This window comes from Oncorhynchus mykiss, chromosome 21, assembly GCF_013265735.2.
Source record: "Oncorhynchus mykiss isolate Arlee chromosome 21, USDA_OmykA_1.1, whole genome shotgun sequence".
NCBI classification, from domain to species: domain Eukaryota; kingdom Metazoa; phylum Chordata; class Actinopteri; order Salmoniformes; family Salmonidae; genus Oncorhynchus; species Oncorhynchus mykiss.
The window spans coordinates 12,208,600-12,218,599 of NC_048585.1; the positions used below are offsets into that span (position 1 = coordinate 12,208,600).

The 10,000-nt window shown below is 47.2% G+C and overlaps 1 protein-coding gene across 1 annotated transcript in view; it reads right to left on the reverse strand.

Annotated features, from left to right (window-relative positions):
- Positions 1 to 10,000, reverse strand: part of nell2b (NEL-like 2b) — a 125,341-nt gene that overhangs the window by 8,200 nt on the left and 107,141 nt on the right. The window contains exons 16-18 of the mRNA XM_036956923.1: positions 4,254 to 4,394; positions 2,931 to 3,124; positions 2,579 to 2,755 (exon numbers count right to left, since the gene is read on the reverse strand). Coding sequence (XP_036812818.1) covers positions 2,579 to 2,755; positions 2,931 to 3,124; positions 4,254 to 4,394 — 512 coding nt within the window. The remainder of the gene's footprint in view (positions 1 to 2,578; positions 2,756 to 2,930; positions 3,125 to 4,253; positions 4,395 to 10,000) is intronic.

Consider the following 10,000-nt stretch of genomic DNA (forward strand, 5'->3'; position numbering starts at 1 on the left):
GGTCTGAACACTACTAGCCTGGTCTGAACATTACTAGCCTGGTCTGAACATCACTAGCCTGGTCTGAACACTCCTAGCCTGGTCTGAACACTACTAGTCTGGTCTGAACATTACTAGTCTGGTCTGAACACTACTAGTCTGGTCTGAACATTACTAGTCTGGTCTGAACACTACTAGCCTGGTCTGAACACTACTAGCCTGGTCTGAACACTACTAGTCTGGTCTGAACACTACTAGTCTGGTCTGAACACTACTAGTCTGGTCTGAACACTACTAGTCTGGTCTGAACACTACTAGTCTGGTCTGAACACTACTAGTCTGGTCTGAACACTACTAGCCTGGTCTGAACACTTCTAGCCTGGTCTGAACACTACTAGCCTGGTCTGAACATTACTAGCCTGGTCTGAACATTACTAGTCTGGTCTGAACACTACTAGCCTGGTCTGAACACTACTAGTCTGGTCTGAACACTACTAGTCTGGTCTGAACACTACTAGTCTGGTCTGAACATTACTAGCCTGGTCTGAACACTTCTAGCCTGGTCTGAACACTACTAGCCTGGTCTGAACACTACTAGTCTGGTCTGAACATTACTAGTCTGGTCTGAACATTACTAGTCTGGTCTGAACACTTCTAGCCTGGTCTGAACACTACTAGCCTGGTCTGAACACTACTAGTCTGGTCTGAACATTACTAGTCTGGTCTGAACAGTACTAGTCTGGTCTGAACATTACTAGTCTGGTCTGAACATTACTAGTCTGGTCTGAACACTTCTAGCCTGGTCTGAACACTACTAGCCTGGTCTGAACACTACTAGTCTGGTCTGAACATTACTAGTCTGGTCTGAACAGTACTAGTCTGGTCTGAACATTACTAGTCTGGTCTGAACACTACTAGTCTGGTCTGAACACTACTAGCCTGGTCTGAACACTACTAGTCTGGTCTGAACACTACTAGTCTGGTCTGAACACTACTAGCCTGGTCTGAACACTACTAGTCTGGTCTGAACATTACTAGTCTGGTCTGAACATTACTAGTCTGGTCTGAACACTACTAGTCTGGTCTGAACACTACTAGCCTGGTCTGAACACTACTAGCCTGGTCTGAACATCACTAGTCTGGTCTGAACACTACTAGCCTGGTCTGAACACTACTAGTCTGGTCTGAACACTACTAGTCTGGTCTGAACACTACTAGTCTGGTCTGAACACTACTAGCCTGGTCTGAACACTACTAGCCTGGTCTGAACACTACTAGCCTGGTCTGAACACTACTAGTCTGGTCTGAACACTACTAGTCTGGTCTGAACACTACTAGCCTGGTCTGAACACTACTAGCCTGGTCTGAACACTACTAGCCTGGTCTGAACACTACTAGCCTGGTCTGAACACTCCTAGCCTGGTCTGAACACTACTAGTCTGGTCTGAACACTACTAGTCTGGTCTGAACACTACTAGCCTGGTCTGAACACTACTAGTCTGGTCTGAACACTACTAGTCTGGTCTGAACACTACTAGCCTGGTCTGAACACTACTAGCCTGGTCTGAACACTACTAGCCTGGTCTGAACACTACTAGTCTGGTCTGAACACTACTAGTCTGGTCTGAACACTACTAGTCTGGTCTGAACACTACTAGCCTGGTCTGAACACTACTAGTCTGGTCTGAACACTACTAGTCTGGTCTGAACACTACTAGTCTGGTCTGAACACTACTAGCCTGGTCTGAACACTACTAGCCTGGTCTGAACATTACTAGCCTGGTCTGAACTCTACTAGCCTGGTCTGAACATTACTAGCCTGGTCTGAACATTACCAGCCTGGTCTGAACACTCCTAGCCTGGTCTGAACACTACTAGCCTGGTCTGAACACTACTAGCCTGGTCTGAACACTACTAGTCTGGTCTGAAAACTACTAGCCTCAGGCTTGTGGGCTACATTCATGTCCATCCCTTCCATCACTACCACAGTAACTCAGTATGTACTGGTACTATCCTCCACTACCCCAGTAACTCAGTATGTACTGGTACTATCCATCACTACCACAGTAACTCAGTATGTACTGGTACTATCCTCCACTACCCCAGTAACTCACTATGTACTGGTACTATCCTCCACTACCACAGTAACTCAGTATGTACTGGTACTATCCTCCACTACCCCAGTAACTCAGTATGTACTGGTACTATCCTCCACTACCACAGTAACTCAGTATGTACTGGTACTATCCATCACTACCACAGTAACTCAGTATGTACTGGTACTATCCTCCACTACCCCAGTAACTCACTATGTACTGGTACTATCCTCCACTACCACAGTAACTCAGTATGTACTGGTACTATCCTCCACTACCACAGTAACTCAGTATGTACTGGTACTATCCTCCACTACCCCAGTAACTCACTATGTACTGGTACTATCCTCCACTACCACAGTAACTCAGTATGTACTGGTACTATCCTCCACTACCACAGTAACTCAGTATTTACTGGTACTATCCATCACTACCACAGTAACTCACTATGTACTGGCACTATCCTCCACATCTCTCTACAGTGTCTGTCGATGCCAACTCACCATACACTGGCACTGCTGGCAGTTCTCCACCCAGGTGTCTCCACTGCTGTATGTAATGAGTCTGTTCTGGTGCAGACACTGGCTGCTGAGGCCGGGGTTACACTCTGGACAGCAGAACAGGTCGGCTGTGGTGGACTCACAGTCACACACCATCCTACGACACATCACCAGACCAGACTGTAGGGGGGAGGGGGAGAGAGTCAGACTAAGCTTTTCCTTTCAGATCTATATTTTGACATGTTAGATTTAGCATTAGATTGTAACTGAAATATAAAACTCTGATTGGAAACTATTTTTCCAAAAGACTCCAATTCCCATGATTCCCCAGGAGGTTCTACAGTACATCACTCACCTGGCAGGAGCAGACGGAGCACCTGTCGTTGTCCAGCACCCAGATCTGCCCGTTGTGTTTGTGCTTGTTGTCGTGGTTACAGTCCCCGGTGCAGTTCTTGCCGTGAGGGCACCTGCAGTCGTAGCCTCCGTCCACGTTGAAACACACCGTATCGTTAGCACAGCTGTGTCTTTCTGTCGCACACTCATCTATATCTGCAGAGAGGAGGGACAGACAGACTACAGGTTAGTGTATGAAGGAGGAGGGACAGACAGACTACAGGTTAGTGTATGAAGGAGGAGGGACAGACAGACTACAGGTTAGTGTATGAAGGAGGAGGGACAGACAGACTACAAGTTAGTGTATGAAGGAGGAGGGACAGACAGACTACAGGTTAGTGTATGAAGGAGGAGGGACAGACAGACTACAGGTTAGTGAATGAAGGAGGGACAGACAGACTACAGGTTAGTGTATGAAGGAGGAGGGACTGACAGACTACAGATTAATGTATGAAGGAGGGACAGACAGACTACAGGTTAGTGTATGAAGGAGGTGGGACAGACAGACTACAGGTTAGTGTATGAAGGAGGAGGGACAGACAGACTACAGGTTAATGTATGAAGGAGGCACAGACAGACTACAAGTTAGTGTATGAAGGAGGGACAGACAGACTACAGGTTAGTGTATGAAGGAGGAGGGACAGACAGACTACAGGTTAGTGTATGAAGGAGGAGGGACAGACAGACTACAGGTTAGTGTATGAAGGAGGAGGGACAGACAGACTACAGGTTCGTGTATGAAGGAGGAGGGACAGACAGACTACAGGTTAGTGTATGAAGGAGGAGGGACAGACAGACTACAAGTTAGTGTATGAAGGAGGAGGGACAGACAGACTACAGGTTAGTGTATTAAGGAGGAGGGACAGACAGACTACAGGTTAGTGTATGAAGGAGGAGGGACAGACAGACTACAGGTTAGTGTATGAAGGAGGAGGGACAGACAGACTACAGGTTAGTGTATGAAGGAGGAGGGACAGACAGACTACAGGTTAGTGTATTAAGGAGGAGGGACAGACAGACTACAGGTTAGTGTATGAAGGAGGAGGGACAGACAGACTACAGGTTAGTGTATTAAGGAGGAGGGACAGACAGACTACAGGTTAGTGTATGAAGGAGGAGGGACAGACTACAGGTTAGTGTATGAAGTCAACAAACAAATACAGTTGAATTCCAGAGGGAAAATAGTAATGGATGAGATATGTGTTTGTATAATAATTCCAGCACCTAAGATCCTTGTGCATACCAGTACTGTGCTCAAACAGGTGAGTCTAGACACCCAACTTACCTTCACAGGACTCCCCATTGGCTGAGAACATCCCGTTGTCATGGTAGCCGTCCCGACACTCACAGTGGTACCAGCCAGGCAGGTTAACACAGATGGCTCTGCTGTCACACTCCACGAAGCCATCGGTACACTCATCAATGTCTGGTGAAACACACACACACAGACACAAACACACACAACCCGGCTCACACAGATGTTTCAGTTTCAGGCTTGTTAAACACAGCTGGGCCTAATGCATTCATCTTTGCATTTGAGGTATGCAAATGTCAACTACACAGCCAGGCTTCTGTTATAGTAGCAGTGGCACATCCCGAGGATGGGGTTTATTCCCATTACAGTTTAAAACATCAAACACTAAGCCCTTTCAGAGGCAAATTATCTCCTTTACAATGCAGTCACCATGGAATCAGTGTATGGGTCAATTGTCTGCTTTTTCCATGGCACAGGTGGTTGGTGGGGTGGTTGGTGGGGTGGTTGGTGGGGTGGCTGGTGGGGTGGTTGGTGGGGTGGTTGGTGGGGTGGTTGGTTGGTGGGGTGGTTGGTGGGGTGGTTGGTGGGGTGGTTGGTGGGGTGGCTGGTGGGGTGGTTGGTGGGGTGGTTGGTGGTTGGTGGGGTGGTTGGTTGGTAAGGTGGTTGGTGGGGTGGGGTGGTTGGTCGGGTGGTTGGTGGGGTGGTTGGTGGGGTGGTTGGTAAGGTGGTTGGTGGGGTGGTTGGTGGGGTGGTTGGTGGGGTAGTTGGTAAGGTGGTTGGTAAGGTGGTTGGTGGGGTGGTTGGTGGGGTGGTTGGTGGGTTGGTTGGTAAGGTGGTTGGTGGGGTGGTTGGTCGGTAAGGTGGTTGGTGGGGTGGTTGGTCGGGTGGCTGGTGGGGTGGTTGGTGGGGTGGTTGGTGGGTGGTTGGTGGGGTGGTTGCTGGGGTGGCTGGTGGGGTGGTTAGTTGGTGGGGTGGTTGGTGGGGTGGTTGGTTGGGTGGCTGGTGGGTTGGTTGGTTGGTAAGGTGGTTGGTGGGGTGGTTGGTTGGTAAGGTGGTTGGTGAGGGGAGAACGGCTCATAATAACGGCTGGAATGAAGTGAATGGAATGGCATCAAATAAAATGGAAACCAGGTGTTTGATGTGTTCAACATCATTCCATTAATTCCGTTCCAGCCATTACTATGAGCCTGTCCTCCCCAATTTTGAGTGCCACCAGCCACCTGTGATCCGTAGGAGATGGAGAATCATCTCACTGGCCAGTGAGCAAAGCCATTGTGATAATGAAGGCTTGGATCATATAGTATCAGGCGTCTTGGAGCTCTATCAAATCCATCACTGTGTTACATGGAGGGGGTCAATCACCTTGAACCAGAGAGAGATCTCATCCATCACTGTTTAGTAATCATGAAGACCAGACCATTGATTCACTCCTCTGGCTGTACACTACATGGGAGCATGTCCAGTTAGGTGTCATTTGAAATATAGTAAGCTATATTAAATTGTTCTACCTCTGTCACACTGCTACTGTAGGCACGCCTTATTTTAGTAATAGTAGACACTAAGAGCACATAGAGATGCAATGAGAAACAGCAGGGAGAGATGGTGAAGAGAGAGAGGAGAGAGAGAGAAAGAAATGGAGAAAGCAAGAGAAAGAGAGAGAGAGAAATGGAGAGAGAGCAAGAGAGAGAGAGGGTGAGGTAGAAAGAAGGGATTTGTATTCCTGTCTGAGTGACATCTCACTGAAGTCATGAGTTCAGGTCTTGTTGTGGATGCTCAGAGTTCCTTCTATAGCTCCTGCATTTACATTAGTGTTTAACCCCACGCTCCCTTACTTTACCTGCCTGCCAAGGTCAGTCTAAAGACACGTGCTTCGCCCTCTTCAGAACAGACGATTAAAGAAGGGAGAGGGGGGATTGAGAGAGAGAGAGAGAGAACTGAGAGAGAGAGAGGGAGAGAGGGGGGAGAGAGAGAGAGAGAACTGAGAGAGAGAGAGAGAGGGGGGGGAGAAGAGAGAACTGAGAGAGGGGGGGGGGAGAACTGAGAAAGAGAGAGAGAGAGAGAGAGAGAGAGAGAGAGAGAGAGGGGGAGAAGAGAGTACTGAGAGAGAGAGAGAGAGAGAGAGAGAGGGGGGGGGGAGAACTGAGAGAGAGAGGAGAGAGAACATTGAATGCTCAGAAGACCTTGATTTTGTGAAAGGCTCTGCAGAATGGTTGTGTGGTATTCAAAGGCAGTGTCTGTGTATGGTGGTGGGGGTTGTTTCCATTGTCCCAGCAGGTCAAAGTGGAAGACTGAGAAACAAGCTGCAGACGGCTTACATGGAGGTACAGATACTTATTCTGTTTGTTGAAGCATCTAACTACAGCTACAGTCCAAATCACATCACCAACTAACTACAGCTACAGTCCAAATCACCATCTAACTACAGCTACAGTCCAAATCAAATCACTATCTAACTACAGCTACAGTCCAAATCACATCACCATCTAACTACAGCTACAGTCCAAATCACCATCTAACTACAGCTACAGTCCAAATCAAATCACTATCTAACTACAGCTACAGTCCAAATAAATCACCAACTAACTACAGCTACAGTCCAAATCACATCACCATTTAACTACAGCCACAGTCCAAATCACATCACCATCTAACTACAGCCACAATCCAAATCACATCACCATCTAACTACAGCTACAGTCCAAATCATCATCTAACTACAGCTACAGTCCAAATCACATCACCATCTAACTACAGCTACAGTCCAAATTAAATCACCATATAACTACTTCTACAGATCAAATCACCATCTAACTACAGCTACAGTCCAAATCACATCATCATCTAACTACAGCTACAGTCCAAATCACATCACCAACTAACTACAGCTACAGCTACAGTCCAAATCACATCATCATCTAACTACAGCTACAGTCCAAATCACATCACCATTTAACTACAGCTACAGTCCAAATCACATCACCAACTAACTACAGCTACAGTCCAAATCAAATCACCATCTAACTACAGCTACAGTCCAAATCATATCACCAACTAACTACAGCTACAGTCCAAATCACCATCTAACTACAGCTACAGTCCAAATCAAATCACCATCTAACTACAGCTACAGTCCAAATCACATCACCATTTAACTACAGCCACAGTCCAAATCACATCACCATCTAACTACAGCCACAATCCAAATCACATCACCATCTAACTACAGCTACAGTCCAAATCACCATCTAACTACAGCTACAGTCCAAATCACATCACCATCTAACTACAGCTACAGTCCAAATTAAATCACCATATAACTACTTCTACAGATCAAATCACCATCTAACTACAGCTACAGTCCAAATCACATCATCATCTAACTACAGCTACAGTCCAAATCACATCACCAACTAACTACAGCTACAGCTACAGTCCAAATCACATCATCATCTAACTACAGCTACAGTCCAAATCACATCACCATTTAACTACAGCTACAGTCCAAATCACATCATCATCTAACTACAGCTACAGTCCAAATCACATCATCATCTAACTACAGCTACAGTCCAAATCACATCACCATTTAACTACAGCTACAGTCCAAATCACATCATCATCTAACTACAGCTACAGTCCAAATCACATCACCATTTAACTACAGCTACAGTCCAAATCACCATCTAACTACAGCTACAGTCCAAATCAAATCACCATCTAACTACAGCTACAGTCCAAATCAAATCACCATTTATAGAAAGTGTATTTAATAGACAAAATATTATAAAAGTATAAGTTAAATGAACTGGATGCTGCTGAGTAGCTAGACAAGTAAACAGTGAGGAATAACATGGTGTAGATGCGTCTCCATGCCTCTCTCCCTCCTTCCTCAGAGTATGGCTTAGCATTTAAGTGACTGTTGGTTGAACCAGGTCTTCATGAGGCCCACTGGGAAATCACTGTGGTTTGTAGTCACCGAGCGCATCCCAAATGGCCCCCTATTCCCTACGTAGTCCACTACTATTAACCAGAGCCCTGTGGAATAGGGTACAATTTGGAACACAGTCCCCAGGACATCACCACTCTGACTGTCTGTCGCTGCAGCACTGCAACTCATTTGTCAGGGATATGTCACTGTGTGTGTGCGCGTGCGTGTGGTGTGTGTGCATGTTTGAGTGTGTGTGCGTGCGTGTGCACGTGCACATCATGCTGACTGAGCTTACAGCAGACTTTTACTTTGAAAGCGAACCAATTCAGACTGTCTGCACACTGTGTTAGAACACAGTTATGGCAGGCAATTTATACTGTGACCCACAAAACGCAGCCTCAATGAAAAGGTGAACTGCAATTACCATTTATAATATCTGGGCTGACTGCTAGCTGGGGACAAGGGACCATAAATATGTAGAGCCCATTCCTTTAAAACAGGAAGAACAATCTCTGGATGTATGATGGTCTATGCAGAGTAGAAAAGAAAATAAAAGATTTGATGCAGAGAATAAATGATTTGGGGTCAAGCAATAAACTTGATGATTGTTAACTAATTCATTATTCATCTTTTTAATGTACCCCAGGAACATCTTTCATCTTCTCCTCTCTCCTCTCTACTCCACTCCCCTCTCTGCATCTCCTCTCCTCTTTCCTCCTGTCCTCTCCACTCCACTCCTCTCCTCTCCTCCCTCCTCCTCTCCTCTCCTCTCCACTCTCTTCTCTACTGCTCTCCTCTCTCCTCCTCTCCTCTCCTCTCTCCTCCTCTCCACTCCACTCCACTCCACTCCACTCCTCTCCTTTCCTCATCTCCTCTCCCATCCTTTCTCCTCAACCACTCCTATCATCTCCTCTCCTCTTGTCCTCTCTCCCCACCCCTTCCCTCCCCTCCTCTCTTCTCTCCTCCTCAACCACTCCTCTCCTCTCTCCTTTTCTCCTCCTCTCTACTCCTCCTCTCCACCTCTCTCTTCTCCTCTCTATTCCTCTCCTCATCTCCTATTTACTTCTCTCCTCCTCCTCTCCTCTCCTCCTCTCCTCTCTACTCCTCTCTTCTCTATTCCTCTCCTCTCCTCTCTCATCCTCATCTCCTCTCTTCTTTCCTCTCTCTGTTCTCCTCCCCCTCCTCTCTATTCCTCTCCTCTCCTCGCTCATCCTCTCCTCATCTTCTCTATTCTTTCCTCTCTCCATTCTCCTCTCCCCTCCTCTCTATTCCTCTCCTCTCCTCTCTCATCCTCTCCTCATCTCCTCTCTTCTTTCATCTCTCCTTTCTCCTCTCCCCTCCTCTCTATTCCTCTCCTCTCCTCTCTCATCCTCTCCTCTCTTCTTTCCTCTCTCCTTTCTCCTCTCCCCTCCTCTCTATTCCCCTCCTCTCCTATCTCCTCCCCTCCTCCTCTCCTCTCTCCTCTCCTCTCTCATCCTCTCCTCATCTCCTCTATTCTTTCCTCTCTCCGTTCTCCTCTCCCCTCCTCTCTATTCCTCTCCTCTCCCCTCTCCTCCCTCCTCTCCTCTCCTCTCCTCTGTATTCCTCTCCTCTCCCCTCTCCTCCCTCCTCTCTCCATTGTCATCTCCCATCCTCTCTATTCCTCTCCTCTCCCCTCTCCTCTCCTCTCTCCTCTCCTCTCCTCTCCTCTCCTCTCCTCTCCTCTCCTCTCCTCTCTATTCCTCTCCTCTCCCCTCTCCTCCCTCCTCTCTCCATTGTCCTCTCCCATCCTCTCTATTCCTCTCCTCTCCCCTCTCCTCCCTCCTCTCTCTCTTCTTCACTACTTGACTAACTCACTCCTACCACAATC